The sequence below is a fragment of the Acinonyx jubatus genome, chromosome B3, assembly GCF_027475565.1.
Source record: "Acinonyx jubatus isolate Ajub_Pintada_27869175 chromosome B3, VMU_Ajub_asm_v1.0, whole genome shotgun sequence".
In the NCBI taxonomy this organism is placed as follows: Eukaryota; Metazoa; Chordata; class Mammalia; order Carnivora; family Felidae; genus Acinonyx; species Acinonyx jubatus.
The window spans coordinates 108,471,998-108,490,790 of NC_069386.1; the positions used below are offsets into that span (position 1 = coordinate 108,471,998).

Here is an 18,793-nt window from a genome sequence, read left to right on the forward strand (position 1 = left end):
AAAGAAAAGAAAAGAAAGAGAAAGAAGGAAAGAAAGAAAGAAAGAAAGAAAGAAAGAAAGAAAGAAAGAAAGGAAGGAAGGAAGAAAGAAAGAGAAAGAAAGAAAAGACATCCAAATTAGTAAGGAAAAAGTTAAACTGTCACTATTTGCAGATAACATGATACTATATATATAAAACCTTAAAGACTCCAACAATAAACTATTAGAAATAAAAAATAAAGTCAGTAAAGTTGCAGGATACAAAATTAATACACATAAGTCGATTGCATTTCTATACACTAATAAAGTAGCAGATAGAGAAATTAAGAAAATAATCCCATTTATAATTATACCAAAAAGAACAAAATATCCAGAAATAAACTTAACCAAGGAGGTGAAAAATCTGTACTCTGAACACTGTAAAACATTGACGAAAAGAAATTGAAGATGACACAAATGGGACGATATTCCATGCTCATGGATTGGAAGAATTAATATTGTTAAAATGCCTATACTATCCAAAGCAATCTATACATTTAATGCAATCCCTATCAAAATACCAATGGCATTTTTCACAGGACTTGAGCAAATAATAGTAAAGTTTGTATGGAACCACAAAAGACCTTGAATAGTGGGTCTTCACATGAAAAAGAATGAATTTGAACTCCTAACCCCTAACTCACATCATATACAAAAATTAGTCAAAAATTTTCAGAGATATAAATTTAAGTGTTAAGACTATACATCTTAAAAAGAAAATATATGTGTCAATCTTTGTGACCCTGGATTAGGCAATGGTTTCTTAGATATGACACCAAGTCTCAAGTGACAAAAAATAAACTTCCATCCAAATTAAAATACTTTGTGCTCCAAAGGACACCATTAAGAACATGAAAAGACTGAGCCAGGCTCAGAGGGACATGCGACCCCTGATCTTGGGGTTAGGATTTCAAGCCCCACATAGAGTATAGAGATTACTCAGAGAAAAAAAAAAAAAGTGAAAAGACAACCCACAGATGGGAGAAAATACCTGCCCATCATATGTCTGATAAGGGTCCAGTGTCCAGAACACATAAAAAACACACCTCAAAAATAAAAAGACAACCCAATTGAAAATTGGGCAAAGGATTTGAATAGATATTTCTATAAAGAAGATACACAAATGGCCAATAAGCACATGAAAAGATGCTCAACATCTTTAGCCTTACAGAAATGCAAATTAAAATCACAGTAAGATACGACTTCCTATCCACTAGAACGGCTATCATAAAAAAGACGAACAGTAACAGATGTTGGTGAGGATGTGGAGTAACCGGAATCCTCAAACATTGCTGGTGGGAATGTAAAACGCGTAACTGCCTTGGAAAATAGTCTGGAAGTGCCTCAAAAGTAAACAGAGTTACTTTATGACTCAGCCATTCTACTCCCAAGGCATATACCTAACAGGAATGAAGCATACAGTCATGTAAAAGCTCACACGAGAATGGTCACAGGAGCGTTATGCATAAAGTCACCCCCAAAAAAGGAAACAAGCCAATGTCCATCAACGGATGAATGCATAAACAAACTGTGGTATATTCATACAATAAAATATTATTCAGCCATAAAAAAGAGTGAAGTATGCTGATTCATGGTTCAACATGGATTAACCTTAAAAACATTGTGCTAAGTGAAGTGAGACACAGGCCATATATTGTACGACTGCATTCATGGAAAATGTCCAGAAAAAGCAAGTCCATAGAGAAAGAATGTAGACTGGTGGTTGTCAGAATGGGGAGTAACTGAAAATAGGCATGGGGTTTCTTTGAGGGGTGATTAAAAATGTTCTGGAATTAGTGGTAATGATCGCACAATCTTGTGAATATATTAAAAACTACTGGGGCACCTGGGTGGCTCAGTCAGTTGAGCGACCGACTTCGGCTCAGGTCATGATCTTGCAGTTTATGGGTTCGAGCCCCACGTCGGGCTCTGTGCTGGCGGCTCAGAGCCTGGAGCCTGCCTCGGATTCTGTGTCTCCCTCTCTCTGCCCCTTCCCTGCTCATGCTCTGTCTCTCTGTCTCTCAAAAATGAATAAACATTAAAAAAAAATTAAAGGGGCGCCTGGGTGGCTCAGTCGGTTGAGCGGCCGACTTCGGCTCAGGTCATGATCTCGCGGTCTGTGAGTTCGAGCCCCATGTCGGGCTCTGTGCTGACAGCCTGGAGCCTGGAGCCTGCTTCAGATTCTGTGTCTCCCTCTCTCTCTGCACCTCTCCTGCTCACTCTCATGCTCTGTCTCTGTCTCTCTCTCTCTCAAAAATAAACATTAAAAACATTTTAAAAATTTTTTTAAAAAAACCTACTGAATTGCATACTTTAAAGGGGTGCATTTTTTTCTTTTTTTATTGAAGTACAATTGACCAAAAGGGTGAATTTTAATGGTATGTGAATTACATCTCTATAAAAACGTCTTTTTTAGGGGCACCTGGGTGGCTCAGTTGGTTAAGCGTCCAACCAGGTCATGATCTCATGGTTTATGAGTTCAAGTCCTGTATCACACTCTGAGCTCAGAGCCTGGAGCTTGCTTCAGATTCTGTGTCTCACTCTCTGTCTGCCCCTCCCCCTCTTGTGTTGTCTCCCTCTCTCTCTCACTCTTTCCTTCTCTCTCCCTCTCAAAAATAAATATTTTAAAAATGTCTTTTTTTAAACATAATAATTTTGAGTCAGGTATTACATGAAATTCTACTAGTTTTAAATTCTGTGATCCATCAGGAATATGGAGTTTATATACTATTTGCAAACTTATGACAAATGAGATGTTTGAAAACAAACTAGAACATTTCCTACCTTAGAATGTTTTCCAGTTCTATAATTTTTTCAGTTAGATCCCAGTTGCCTCTTTCAAGATTCTGAATATTGGTGTTTTTCAAAGATTTAATTCTGGTTAGAGAAGCGATAAGTTCCTCTAGGTCCTTGATATCCTCTTTCAGGGACATTATCTGGGAAGACTGATGCACGTTATTTCATTTGTAACTTTCTAGCTCACTCTTCATCTCTTGCAATGAAGTTTCTTTTATGAAGAGCTTGTTTTGAAGGTTTCTTAGCTATTCAGAAAGGGAAAATGTTACTTAAAATCATAATGTTGGTTTTAGAAAATTCATGACTTTAAATCATTATGGATATTTCAGTTATAACTTATTATACAATAAAATGAAGATTCTCAAATCTCCTAACAGTATATTCCAGTGTTACACTCATTTTTTTTTAAGTTTACTTATTTATTTTGAAACAGAAAGCAAGAGTTGGGGAGGGGCAGAGAGAGAGAGGGAGAGAAAGAATCCCAAGCAGGGTCTGCAGTAACAGCACAGATCCCATGAGCCTGAGATCATGACCTGAGCCAAAATCAAGAGTTGGACTCTCAACTGACTGAGCCACCCAGGCGCCCCGAAGCAGTGTAATTTTTTTAAACGTTTATTTATTTATTTTGAGAGACAGAGACAGAGGGAGAGAGAGGATCCCAAGCAGTCTCTGTGCTGCTGCCAGCACAGAGCCCACGTGGGGCTCGATCCCATGAACACTGAGATCATGACCTGAGCCTTTAAATCAAGAGTCAGACCCTTAACCGACTGAGCCACCCAGGGACTCCTGAAGCAGCATAATTAAACAACAACAACAACCACAACAACAACAAAAACCATTAAAATGACACATAGGGTTTAGAATAAGCAATTTTATTCTCATCAACATTAAAGTTGTTCAAATTTTGTTGTGAGAGTAAATCACACCAATAATGAATTCTATGATGCCTAGCAGAAAAGAAATACTAAATGCTTTGGCCATAGACGTGTTACTTTACGTTGGTTGTGAAGGGGAGTGTGTTCAGAGGCCTCTCTCCTAAAAAGCTACGTTTACACCACTTGTTTCCCGGCCTTATCTGTGCTCATCAGTGAAATGGTTGGATAGGAGAGTCAGGAGAAAGAATGAGGCTTATATTGACTATATATTATTTTAAAGCAAATAAAGGAAAGAAAAGATCATAAAGTTATGAAGAGAAGCAAGAGTGATGGCTTGCGAGAGAGGAAGCAACAGAAGACAGCCACAAACTGCTGAGAAAGACCAAAAAGAGATTGGAGAGGCAGAGTGCATGGCTGCTGTCAGGTGACTTATTTATCTTTCGGTAGCATTAAAAAAAAAATTTTTTTTTTTATTTTAGGGGCGCCTGGGTGGCTCAGTTGGTTGAGCATCTGACTTTGGCTCAGGTCATGATCTCGCGGTTTGTGCATTTGAGCCCTGTGTCAGACCTTGTGCTGACAGCTCAGAGCCTGGAGCCTGCTTCGGATTCTCTCTCCCTCTCTCTCTGCCGCTCCCCTGCTTGCACTCTGTCTGTCTCTCCCTCTCTCTCAAAAATAAATAAACATTAAAAAATTTTTAAATAATAAAATAAAAAATTTTAAATTTTAGAATGGAGAGCAAGTGGGGGAGGAGGCAGATGGAGAGAGAGAAAGAGAGAGAGAGTATCTTAAGCAGGATTCATATTCAGGGGGAAGCCTGATGCAGGACTTGATCCCATGACCCTGAGATCAAAACTGAGAGTCAGCTGCTCAACTGACTGGTCATTCGGGTGCCCCTTGGTATCATTTTTTAAACCTCTGCTCTTCTATCTGATAAGTGAAGAAAGTTCACTAGATGGAGAAAATTGAGGTACTGCTAATATTCAGGGGTCAGTTAACTTTTTTTTTTAATGTTTATTTTAATATATAGAGAGAGAGCTCACATGAGTGGGGGGAGGGGCAGAGGGAGAGCAAGAGAGAGAAACCCAAGCAGGCTCCTCACTGTCAGTGCTGAGCCTCACGCAGGGCTGGATCCCACCAACCGTGAGATCATGCCCTGAGCTGAAATCAAGTCAGATGCTTAACTGACAGAGCCACCCAGGTGCCCCAGGGGTCAATTAACTTTTGATTTAACCTAATTTGTTCAAATTTCTTAATAGGCTGTATAAGATCCTTATGAACTAGTAAGAGAGGAGGGAAAAGGGCAAATTAGATGTAACATTATAGGGGCGCCTGGGTGGTTCAGTCGGTTGAGCGTCCGACTTCAGCTCATGTCACGAACTCGCGGTCCGTGAGTTCGAGCCCCGCGTCGGGCTCTGGGCTGATGGCTCAGAGCCTGGAGCCTGCTTCCGATTCTGTGTCTCCCTCTGTCTCTCTGTTCCTCCCCCGTTCATGCTCTGTCTCTCTCTGTCTCGAAAATAAATAAATGTTAAAAAAAAATAAAAAAAAACTGCAAATGATTCTTCAATTATCTCCATAAAATTTTCAATTTTAAAATTAATAATAATGGGTTCTGACATAGTTTTCCTTAGCAGGAAAATTTACATTCACCCCCTCCAGAACTAGCTGTATCTACCAGGTTTCTCCTATTTGCCTTATTACCAAGCTAAAGGAAGAAAAGCATCTTATCGGCATGAACACAGTCATATTGCCCTCACAAATAAAAATTTCTATGAAAAATCAAACTAAAAATACTGGCAAAACACACTAAATTTATTTTAGGACACCAGGCCTTATTATCCATATTAGTAACATTTTTTACAAGTTCTTTAACTCCTGTTTATCACTACAGCAGTGTACCTGACTATGCAAGAGTTTTAGTTCAATATCACAATGCCTAAATTAGACAATACAATCACCAACTGAATACTTTAATATTCATCACTTCTATATCTGGCTTTTCTTAAATATAGCCCTTCTTGCACCTGTGCCTCCATTATTGGGCAGAAACACATGATAATGTCCCACAAAGAAATGAAGTTGATGATAACAAAAAAATTTAAATGCATGCAGTGAAGAGAATAAACTGGCTTATCAAGACAATTATGTTCCTGTGGAATTAAATAATAGGTTACTGGAAAAGAGAAACATGATTCATGTTGAAGATACTCTGTTGAAATCACTGGACTCTTTTTTTTAAATAACTTTAGGGGCACCTGGGTAGCTCAGTTGGTTAAGCGTCTGACTTCGGCTCACGTTACGATCTCAAGGTTCCTCATGTGTTTGTGAGCTCAAACCCCACATATGGCTTACTGCTGTCAGCACAGAGCCCGCTTTGGATCCTCTGTCCCCCCCTCTCTCCCTCTCCCTTGCTTGTGTTCTCTCAAAAATAAATAAATAAGTAAAACATTAAAATAACTTTAACACTGGGAAACCATGCAATAATAGTCACCAATTTTTATTAAATTCAGAAAATCCCAATAAGTGATACGGAATACTTTTTAATACATATACTATCAAAAACCAAGTCAAAATGATATCTTGTAGAGCCTTTCATATGTGTTTTGATAAATAGATTAAACATACTTATAGTTACCAATGACTTATGTACATGTAGAGAATTGCTTTTAAAAAGTACTTTGAAATTCTTGAAAATAACTTATATATTTTCTTTAGAGAAGGTTTAAAACCTATGATCTTTTGTTGACAATTTGGTTTAAAAGCCTTCTTTATGAATTAGGCATAGATAAACCTTAATCGACTCCAAATGTGAATTATCAAAAATCCCAAGGGACACCTGGATGGTTCAGTTGGTTAAGTGTCCAGCTTGGGCTCAGGTCAGGATTTCGTAGCTTGTGAGATCCAGCCCTGCGTCAGGTTCTGTGCTGACAGCTCAGAGCCTGGAGCCTGCTTCAGATTCTGGGTCTCCTTCTCTCTCTGCCCCTGCCCTGCTCATGTTCTGTCCCTCTCTTAAAAATAAATAAACACTAAAGAAAAATTTTTTTAAATCCCTAACTTGTTAAATATTAGTAGTAAGTTATACTGCGGACAAGAACAATAATGCTACCCATACTAAAACTGCTGAGGTTTTCAGGGATTTGGCATTATGTTTTTCTGTGGGGAAAAAAAAAAAAAAAAAAGACAAATTAAGAAATCTCTCCAGTGTCATAAAATGGATTGCATTTATATAAACTCCACTTAAATTTAATCTCTATTCACCTCCATATACTAAAAGAGGGAAAAATTTAGAATAAATAGAATTGAAAGAAATATATTTATCTATATATCTGTATATTTATTTAAAAAAATTTTTTTACATTTATTTATTTTTGAGAGACAGGGTGAGACAAAGTGAGAGTGGGGAAGAGGCAGAGAGAGGGAGACACAGACTCTGAAACAGGTTCCAGGCTCTGAGCTGTCAGCACAGAGCCTGATGTGGGGTTTGAACCCACAAACCGTAAGATCATGACCTGAGCCGAAGTTGGACACTTAACCGACTGAGCCACCCAGGCGCCCCTGTGTATTTATTTTTTTCATGTTTTTTTAAATTTTATTTTTGAGAGAGAAAGAGAGAGAGACAGAGCCCCACATGGGGCTTGAACTTACCAACCATGAGATCATGACCTGAGCCAAAGTTGGTCACTTAACCGACTGATCCACCCAGGCACCCCTATGTTTATTTATTTATTTTTTTAATGTTTATTTATTTTGTGAGAGAGAACAAGCATGCATGAGTGTGAGCAGGGGAGGGACAGAGAGAGAGACAGAGAGAGAGAGAGAGAGAGAATCCCAAGCAGGCTCTGCACTGTCAGCTCAGAGCCCGATTGGAGCTTAAACTCATGAACCAACCGTGAGATCATGATCTGAGCCGAAATCAAGAGTTGGACACAGCCAACAGAGCCACCCAGGCGCCCCTCTTTATCCATATGTTTCAATAAAACCTGGAGTCAGACTATTGGTAGATGAGAAAGCAGAAAAGAAGGTTCAAGGAATCAGGCCCCTGTTGTAGGCTGAGTTTTGTCTTCTCAAAATTTCACATGTTGAAGTGCTAACCCCTAGTGACTCAGAATGTGACTATATTTGAGGACAGGATCTTTAAAGAGGTAATTAAGTTAAAATGAGATCTTTAGGGTAGGCCATAATCCTGTATGACTGATGTTCTTAGAAAGAAGTGAAAATTTAGGGGTGCCTGGGTGGCTCGGTTGGTTGAGTGTCTGACTTCATCTCAGGTCATGATCTCATAATTGTGAGTTTGAGCCCCACATAGGGGTCACTGCTGTCAGTACAGAGTCTGCTTCAGATCCTCTGTTCCTGCCCCAGCTCCCGCCCGGCCCTTGCCCCTCCCCCACTTGTACATGCTCTCTCTCAAAAATAAACATAAAAAAAAAAAAAAAAGAAGAGGAAATTTGGTCACAGATACAGAGGGAAAACCTCATAAAGACACAGAGAATAGATGGCTATCTATCTATAAGCCAAGAAAAGAGGCCTCAGAAGAAATGAACCTTCTCACCACACACACACACACACACACACACACAGTCATTATGTGAGGTGATAGAGGTATTAACTAACTTTACTGCGATCATCATTTTGCAAAATATATGTACATCAAAACATCACAGGGGCACCTGGGTGGCTCAGTTGGTTAAGCGTCTGACTTCGGCTCAGGTCACGATCTCACGGTCTGTGAGTTCAAGCCCCACATCGGGCTCTGTGCTGACAGCTCGGAGCCTGGAGCCTGCTTCGGATCCTGTGTCTCCCTCTCTCTCTGCCCCTCCCCCGTTCGTGCTCTGTCTCTCTCTGTCTCAAAAATAAACATTAAAAAATTTTATAAAAAAAACCACATCACATTGTACATCCCAAACTTACATAATGTTACATGTCAATTATGTGGCAAAAAATCTGAGAGGAAGAGGAAGAGGGGGAGGAGAAGTAGCAGTTGCAGTATTGGTAGGAGAAGAAGGAGGTGGAGAAGGAGTACTACTAATCCTGCTGATACCTTGTCTTAGACTTCCAGCCTCCAGAACTATGAGAAAAATTTTTATTATTTAAGCCATCTAGACTGTGCTCCTTTCTTACGGCAGCCCTAGCAAACTCATGCACACGCCATATATAGCTACTTACTTGAAAGGCTGGTCAGTGTCCCACAATATAAGCATTCAGAATATTTTACTTGAAGGTAACCATAGAGACAGTGCAGGCATAAACAGCCACATCACAGTACCTTAACAATGATAGTGGCCCTTGAGATTCAATCATGGTTATCTGGGAGACTCTCTTGCAACAAATAGCCTGAGGGTGCTTGACCTCAACTAAAGAATTCCTATACTCTTGGGGCGCCTGGGTGGCTCAGTCAGTTGAGCGCCCAACTTCAGCTCAGGTTATGATCTCACAGCTCGTGGGTTCGAGCCCTGCGTAGGGCTCTGTGCTGATAGCTCAGAGCCCGGAGCCTCCTTTGGATTCTGTGTCTCCCTCTTTCTCTGCCCCTCCCCCGCTCATGCTTGCTCTCTTTCTCTCTCTCTCTCTCTCTCTTAAAAATAAATACTAAAAAAAAATTACTACACTCTAGTTCATCACCTGGTGTTAAGGGAAAAGTCAAGGCATTTTCTACAAATGTGGTTTCTTTCTTTTTCATCTGTTGACGTTACTCAGATGTCTCCTCAAGTATTATATAAGACTAGTGGATATTTGACATTTGGTGCTGTTTTAAATAGGAACTCAATCTTTCCATTAAAAAACACATAACACATGTAATTAATTGATTAGTATTTTTACATAAATTTTGAGCATGGCAGTTCCTAGCACGATTTTAACACTATAGCATTCAGTGGTCCACTCAAAAGTATCTAACTATGTACCATCTTCAAAAGGATTTATCTGGTAAAAAAGCAAACAGATTTGGGTCTAAATTAGTGTTCCTCAGTAATAAGACAGTTCAATATTGAGAAAAAAAAGCACAACTGAGTTATGAATCCCTTATCAGAATGTTTCTCTCCATGGTGCACCTGGGTGGCTCAGTTGTTTAGTCTGACTCTTGATTTCTGCTCAGGTCACAATCTCATGGCTCATGAGTCTGAGCCCCACTTAGGGCTCCACACTTATAGCACGGAGCCTGCTTGGGATTCTCTCTCCCTCTCTCTCTGCCCCGCCTCCACGTGCATTCCCTTCTCTCTCTGTCTCTGAAAAAAAAAAGTTTCTCTCCTTACTTTTACAGAGGATACATTTTCCCTTGGCACTTTATTTTCAGATAATCCCTATACCTCAGCTAAAAGAGTCTTGTTTTTCACCAACAAAGCAGTAAGGTCAGGACAGACTGGGTCAGCTGCTCTTTTCTTGTACATCATTGGGTTCTTGGTGGGAACCGTTTTAACAGGTGGATCAAAACAAGCCTACAAAGAGAAACTGCAAATTAATTAACTGAACATGTGCCCTATTGATCAAAACCAACAATGTTTGAACTCACACAAATGCAATTAAGTAGCTTTAAACAGAATACAACTCTAAAATATTTATTTTGAGGTGCTGGGATAACAAATGCAATAGGTCTCAGGAAAATAGCAAGTAGCCCATATTATTTATCTAAATAAATATAATTTCTAAGAGTATAGGAATCAAGACAACACATATGAGATATCTGGGGAAACGTTAAATCACGTCCAATAAAACCTTTATAGAGACGTGAACTATTAGAAAGACATTGATGAAAGAATGACCAGTATGTATTTGTTTTATTTTTGGTTACAAATCAATTCCTATGCATTTTATTATTATACAAATTGATTTTTTAAAATCTGATTTTAGTAAATCAGTGTCAATTTTGTTTTTTCCACACCTATATGGAGGGTAAAACTTAGGGAGTATTTACCTGTATGACAGTATCTCCTCCTATTGTCAAAAGGGTGTGCAAAGTGTAATTGTAATTAGTACAATTTTTGTTAAGAACAAAGTTTATATGACTCAAATAAAACCAAGAAACATGTATTAACATAAATCTCTAAAAAAACATATAAATCTATCACATGGTGCTTAATGTGCTAAAGAACAAAATACATTTTTCTAAAGTTACCAGGTTTTAGAATTTTATGCTTACCAAGATACTAGGAAACAGAATCGCACAAGAGAATACAACATAACTATGTTTAACTATTTAAAGAAATAAAAAAGGAGCATTTGGCTGCCTCAGTCGGTAAAGCGTGCATCTCTTGATCTTGGGGTTGTGGGTTTGAGCCCCAGGTTGGGTATGGAGATTACTTCAAAACAAAACATTAATAAAAAAATAAGAGGGGCACCTGGGTGGCTCAGTCGGTTGGGCAGCCAACTTCGGCTCAGGTCATGATCTCACGGTCCGTGAGTTTGAGCCCCGCGTTGGGCTCTGTGCTGACAGCTCAGAGCCTGGAGCCTGTTTCAGATTCTGTGTCTCCCTCTCTCTGACCCTCCCCCGTTCATGCTCTGTCTCTCTCTGTCTCCAAAATAAATAAACGTTAAATTTTTTTTTTTTTTTTTTTTTTTTTTTTTTAAATAAGAGGGCTGCCTGGGTGGCTAAGTCACTTGAGCATCCAGCTCTTGATTTTGGCTCAGGTCATGGTCCCAGGGTTGTGGGATTGAGCCCCACATCGGGCACCACTCTGAGAAAAAGAAAGAAAGAAGGAAAGGAAGAAAGAAAGAAAGAAAGTAAAGGGAATTTGGAAAATATAAATAAGTCACAGGATCACAAAGAATAAATGTCATGGAAAAAAACAACCAAATAAGATTTCTAGAAATTAAAAGTATAATTTTAATTTAAAAATGGAATGGACATGTTAAAAAACAGATTAGGCCTAGTTGAAGAATAAACGGATTTATAGGAAGGAACAAGAGGACAGCATACAGGAAACAATAAATGGTAAATATAAAAGAGAGTTCAAAGGCACAGAAACAACATGAAGTGGTCTACCATATGTCTATTTGGAGTTCAAGAAGTTTATAATTTAAAGAACAGGAAGAGGCATTATTTAAAAACATAATGTCTGAGAATTTTACAGAATTGTTGAAAGATACCAATCTAAGTGGTCTAGCAGATCCCAAGAAGAGTAAATAAAAAGAATTCCTTACCTACACACTCATAATGAAATTGCAGAACATCAAAGAAATATCTACAAAGCAGATAATTAGAAAGGACAGGTAGTTACAAAGAAATAGCTGTTGGACTGGTGAGTGACTTCTCAACAATAATACAGAAGATTGAAAACTGCAAAATGATAGCTAAGAAAAATTTCCACCGATTCTAAGAGACACAACTTGTCAAGTCTCTGCAACTGGGATGCATCTAAAGTTGGTGCCATTTCATATAGTGGGTAGTTTAGGTGGCAACATTTTTAAACTTTATAATAGTGCGTAAAATAGTAGCAATTCTTCAAATCAAGGATATATTGTAACTGGCAGCTATAAGTCTATACTGAATGAAATTATGTTTTAATAGGGGGGTAGAATAAAGACATTTTAGAGAAACAAAAACTGAATTTACCAATATGTCCTCATTTAAGAAAATTCTAAAGGATAGATTTCACATAGAAAATTAACTTACAAAGTCTAAAATACAAGCAAGAATAGTAAAAAATAATAGTAAATATGTGGATATATTTAAATAAGCATTAAGTAATTTTAAAAATAGGATTTAGGGGATTGAAAATAAAGAATAGAATCAATGCAGGACAAAAAAATGCATATACATGGATAGGAGAAAAATAGTTTAAAGCAGTATAAAAGCTTCAGATTTCTCAGGAGTTAACAAAGATTTCAGTTAGCTTTGTTAAGTATATAATGTAATATAGTTAATATAACTACTAAAACTGTAGTCATATAACTTTTAAACTAGTAGAAAAGGATGGGGTGCCTGGGTGGCTCAGTCAGTTAAGCAACCGACTTCAGCTTAGGTCATGATCTCACACTCCATGAGTTCAAGCCCCATGTCAGGCTCAGTGCTGACAGCTCAGAGCCTGGAGCCTGCTTCGGATTCTGTGTCTCCCTCTCTCTCTCCTGCTCATGCCCTGTCTCTCTCTGTCTCAAAAATAAGTAAAAACATTAAAAAAATTTTTTTAACTGGTAGAAAAGGAAAAAATGGAATGAAAAAATAAATGCAACAAAACAAAAACATAATCAGTTTTTGGCACGAGAAGAGGAAGGAAAAGGAAACAGAAATATAATGGGACAATAGAGTATGCATAATGTGGGGTGTCTGGGTGGCTCAGTCAGTTAAGTGTCTGACTTCGGCTCAGGTCATGATCTCATAGTTCTTGAGTTCGTGCCTCATGATGTGCTCTGTGCTGACAGCTCAGAGTCTGCTTCAGCTCCTCTGCCTCTCTCTCTGCTCCTCTCCGCCTTGCACCCTCTCTCTCTCAAACATAAATAAACATTGAAAAAAAAAAGAATATGCATAATGTAATGACAGATATACATCCAAATAGTCAGTAATATCTATAAATGTAAATGAACTAATCCTTCTAGTTAAAAGCAAAGATTACCGACACTAGTTGAAGCAAAAAAGTGAAAAACCACATGACAACTAAGAGTTTAATAGGTAAATAATAGGTAAATAATTTATTTCATACAATAAAATACTGCATAATGATGGAAATTAATTTTTCATTTATTATTTTTTTATTTTAGAGAGAGAGAGCACACACAAACGGGAGGGGGCAGAGAAAGACAGACAGAATCTTTTTTTTTAAGTTTATTTATTTTGAGAGATAGAGAAAAGAGAGAGAGAGAGAACCAGCAGGGGAGGGGCAGAGAAAGAGGGAGACAGAGGATACAAAGTAAGTTCTGAGCTGTTGGCACAGAGCCCAACATGGGGCTTAAACTCACAAACCTTGACATCATGACCTGAGCTATAAAGTCTGATGTTTAACTGACTGGAGCCACCCAGGTGCCCCAAGAAAGAGAGAATCTCTTTGATGCAGGGCTGGATCCCATGACCCTGGGATCATGACCTGAGCTAAAATCAAAAGTCAGGTGCTCAACTGATTGAGCCACCCAGACACCCCAAAATTATTAATAACTGTCGTAATTATTAATAACTGCATCAACACAAACAAAGCAAAAGAAGTAACAAAAGAAAGCAGTATAATTCAATTCAAATCAACTTTCAAAACCGATAAAAATATGGATTAGGGATACATGTATGGGTGATTAACTAGGAAAAGAAACAAGGAATGACAGATGCAAAATTCAAAACATCTACTACTTTGAGGTTTAGGTGGGAGGAAAGGGATTTAGTTAGGAAGGGGCACACAGGAAGCGGATAAGGCAATGTTCTGTGAAACTAGGGAGTAAGTTCATAGGTATTTGTTTCGTTATCTAATCGTGTGTATACATTTTGTAATTTTCTAAGCATGTCGTATTTTTGAAAATAAATCCATACACAAAACAAAGCCACGTATTTTTAAAAGATGTGTATACATATTCAAAGGCATATATCAAATATATTAGATTGAAATGGGATACAAATGGAGATTATGGGGAAAAAAGCAAAGCACAACCTTACACAGAAAGATGACAATATACCATGAACTAACATGAGTAACTTGACAGCATACCCGAGATCCAAAATGAGAGTAAACTGATTAAAACGTGCTAGCTATCTTATTTAGTACATTTCAATCTCCCATCCAAGTACTAACCAGGCCCGACCCTGCTTAGCTTCCGAGATCAGACGAGATCAGGAGCGTTCAAGGTGGTATGGCCGTAGACTAGTACACTTCAATCTCACTAAGATTTATTTTTTTTTAAACAAGGAATATTTCTTTTTATTCCCTCTTTTTTTTTTTTTAGTTTTTTTTTTTTTTTTAGATCCTTATTTATTTTTGAGACAGAGCATGAGCAGGGAAGGGGCAGAGAGAAAGACACACAGAATCCGAAGCAGGTTCCAGGCTCTGACTTGTCAGCACAGAGCCCGACGCATGGCCCAACTCACAAACCGTGAAATCATGACCTGAGCCGAAGTCAGACACTTAACCAACTGAGCTACCCAGGTGTCCCAGTCTTTTTATTCCCTTTTAAGACTAAAGCTAATATAGTTAGCTTTCAGGATTTAAGAAAGTCATGTACAAAAAATAAGCATTATTTTTCCTTGCAGTATCACTGAGACTTAAAACACCAATAATAAAAATAAAAATAATAACTATTATTTCCAGTTAGGCTTTTGGTTCATAAAAATAAGCAATATACAACCTACAATTTATTTTTTGTATATAGTTCTTTCAAATACAGTTTGAAAACTTTTTATTTCATAGTTTAAAAGATATGGATAAGGAGGCATGCCGTAAAAGAATACGCAACTGCGGCTCGTATATATACAGAAATTAAAATATATAAAAAATGTGATATATTAATTTGTAATGAAATTCTATGCAGCAGTTAACGTTCACAGACTAAACTAATGTGAATCAAAAAGAACAACTTTCAAAAACATAAGATTGAGTGCAAATAGCATGGCAGAAAGTTATGTCTAGAATACCATTTATGTAATTTTTTAAATGCCTAAAACATTAAAAGCCTTCATATATATGCAAGAACATAAAGATTATATATACACTTAGTTCACAAGAGTTCTCTCCCAAAATGAAAAAAAAAAAAAAAAAAAAAAAAAAAAGGCCCAAGATGGCCAAATAACACTTTCACAGAGGTTTATAATAGCAGCTGCCTGGGGCACCTGAGTGGCTCTGTCGGCTGAGTGTCCAACTCTTGGTATCAGGTGGGGTCATGATCTCACATTTCCCCTAACTGGGCTCTGTGCTGACAGTGCAGAGCCTGCTTAGGCTTCTCTCCCCCTCTCAATCTCTGCCCCTCCCCCCACCTCAAAATAAATAGTTAAAAAAATATATAGCAGCTTCCCTAACACCTCCATATCTCACCACCCCAGACCGTGGGGGTGCTCACCCCACTTCAGTCTAGTATCCAAGATACCTAATGCTCAACAGCAGAAACTCCAAGGCCTGCCCCAGTGCTAGGAATGGCAAAGATTCTTACTGGTTGATGTCTGATCTTGTTAAATTTTTTATATCATCCGTCCCAAGAGCTGGGGATGGGATCAAAAGTTACACAATGGTCGTCAACTGTTACCAGTCAAGTTTGATCTCTTTTAAAAGAAGAAGTGAAGCAACTTGGGGGGGGGGGGTCAAATATAAATCTGTGCAATGGGTACGTGTGTATATACATGTATATGTAACATTTCTTTATCCATTCATCCACAACTTATTTTTACTGTAAAACATTTCTTCTCCTAGCAAAGCAACTAAGCTTGTGATTCTCATTTAACCCCAATATGGGGAGTAGGAAATAAACTACGCTAGTCTGCATTTTCATCCCAAGCTCAGACTTCATCCCCGAAGAGCTGTATGCTAAAGACAAGGTGGATCTTTCTAGTGATCTTAAAAACATCAATGGAAGGGACATCAACTGATCCAAGAGGATATGTAACCTTCAGAAAGAGTCTCATTAGGGTCTAGCCCTAATAAAACAAGGCTGTAAACCAAGGAGGTAATATGGTGCATGTGGAGGGAATATGGTAAAAGGTAACAGGACTCAAGACTACTTAGTTCTGCCCCCAAATCACTGTGGCCTCTCTAGTGCTGTTTCCTAATTTGGAAAATGATAGAGTTGGGTCAAATTAATTCAGAGGCCCGTTAGAGTCTATTTTTATATTGTTTTGGGATTATTGGGCCTCAGTGAAATGTCAGAACCACCAAAAAGGCAAATATAAACAAAATCCACTTTGAGGTTCCATTAGATTTAGTTGCTTCACTGTTCCTTATTCTAGAGTCAAGCCGGGAATCAAAAGAAATGAGAGTTCATTTGACCTCACATCTTAGATCAGTCACTAGCAAAGACATAAAAGGGTGCTCGCACAGGCAGGTGGGCAAACAGAACTGGACTTTCCTTTCTCCTGGCCCTCAACTGTGCAGGAGTTGTTGTACCTCTGTCTTCTAAGAACAGGGCAAAAAAATAAATGCCAGCGTACAACTCACCACTGGGCTATTTTTCTGAGATGTGTGAGTTGATAGATGCTTGGCTTTTGATGGCTTAGCCTCGTGGAGCCCTTTGCTTCGGCCAGTAGCAAGGCTTCCTGGATTTGAGTGGTTTAAAAACTGGAGAGGGCCTGACATGTTGGAAATAAAAGAAGCATGAAACAGATCTAGTAATGGTGATCCGAGGTGCTTCCAAGGAGAGTCTGCACAGAGCAGTCAGGAATTGCTGCTGAGGTATGCCCAGCATCTATAACAATGTCTTTAGGAAGGTTCCACTTCAGATCCACACACCTTAGCCAGACTTGAGAAGGAGATGCCTGCTGAGCCTGTTGCTGGGAGACAAGGCAGATCTACCTTCTAAAGATCAAATCATGGTTTAAGTTGTAACTGGTGGAAACAGCCTGCTAATGTATATATATGTGCTCATATCATATTTAAATGCTACTTATGAATCATATCTATGGAAATAAGACTTGCAAATAGCCTTCATTTTCAGTTTCTCTATCTATCAGGATCCCTAACTATATCCCTCTGGATTCAGCCAAAAGATAAAAAGTCTAACATGAGTTCATAATGTAGCATCTGATAACTCAGAGTGCTCTTTTTGCCTCAGCAGAATGTAACTTTACACTATAATTTTCATAAATTCAATTTCCCAAGAACTTGAGTACTGCCTTAAATCCATATTCCCTACTCAGTTCAACTTCATATATTATCTTTCTTTTCTAACGTTAAAGTAAAGGCAAGAGTGGAAAGCCATCTTCCAAATTAATGTTCACATTTTATTAGACAATAAGAGATTTCTTTATTAAGAAAAGGAGATTTCTTTTTTAAGATCAGGGGATGTATGAGGGAAGGGGAGGAGAAAGCCACATTTAGAAAAACTGAAGGCCAGAGGGCTGCATGTAAGTGGGATATGTGTTTCTTTGGCTGGTTGGTATCTCCCAGGAAATTAAACTTTCCTAGATTAAAGGCATTTTCACAGAGAAAAAAAAAAAATTCAAGATGTGTGACTTGAATAACATGGAACAGAAAGCATGAAGGCCTGATTTTATTCACTAACCCTGAAATCCATTTTGAAATTCCTGTATTATTTCATTCTTTTGATATTTAAGGCAATTACTAAAGTACAAGTATCTCTGAGGCACCTGGCTGGCTCAGTGGGTGCAGCATGTGACTTGATCTCAGAGTTGTGAGTTTAAGCCCCATGTTGGGTGTAGAGATTACTTAATAAAATCTTAAAAAATAAATAAAGTGCAAATATCTCTAATGAGACTTTAGTGTTTTCCTCATTCTTATCATTTAATACCTACAATCATTACTACATTCCTTTTCTAAGAACCAAAGAAGAGAATTGAAAAACAACTTAAGTTTTGGTGAATGAAAAGGGAGAATAAATAGCTCCTAAATTCTGGAACAAAAATGATAGTGGAGACAAACATCTCTGTAAGAAATCTAGGGGCACCTGGGTGCCTTAGTCGGTTGAGCATCTGACTTCGGCTCAGGTCATGATCTCACGGCTCATGAGTTCAAGCCCCATGACGGGCTCTGTGCTGACAGCTCAGAGCATGGAGCCTGCTTCAGATTCTGTTCCGTGTCTCTCTTTGCTCCTCCCCTGCTCATGCACTGTCTCTCTCTCTCAAATATAAATATAAAATTTTTTTAAAGAATTCTATCCTTTACTTTTATTTCCTTACATTTTATGAAAATTATGCTCTATTAAAAACAAAGTTACTTAATGAGTTTCATTCATATTGCTTCTAAAAACCTGGCTATATTATTATGTGGACCAAACTATACCTCCAAAAGCATGAACATATAAATTCTTCAATATCAGTTCAAATACCACCTCAGTCCCCAATTCCTGCAAGGTAAGAGTAATCTCTTTCTCTAACTCTTGTAGTGTATGATCTACACCTTCCTTTCAACTGTTACCTCATTCAATGTTGGATTATGTAAAAATATTATCTCTCCTACTGCATTAAAGGTCCCTAAGAGCAGGATCTATTTCTGGTTTATCTCTATCATCTCAAGGGTAGGCACAAAAAATACACATTGAACAAC

At 38.2% G+C, this 18,793-nt stretch overlaps 1 protein-coding gene across 1 annotated transcript in view; it reads right to left on the reverse strand.

Annotated features, from left to right (window-relative positions):
* LOC106971327 (plectin-like) overlaps nucleotides 1-16,867 on the reverse strand; it is a 38,912-nt gene extending 22,045 nt beyond the window's left edge. Inside the window, 3 exon segments of the mRNA XM_053224539.1 lie at nucleotides 2,803-3,059; nucleotides 9,986-10,114; nucleotides 16,730-16,867. Of these exon segments, the coding sequence (XP_053080514.1) occupies nucleotides 2,803-3,059; nucleotides 9,986-10,114; nucleotides 16,730-16,867 (524 nt within the window).
* Nucleotides 16,868-18,793: the final 1,926 nt, after the last annotated feature.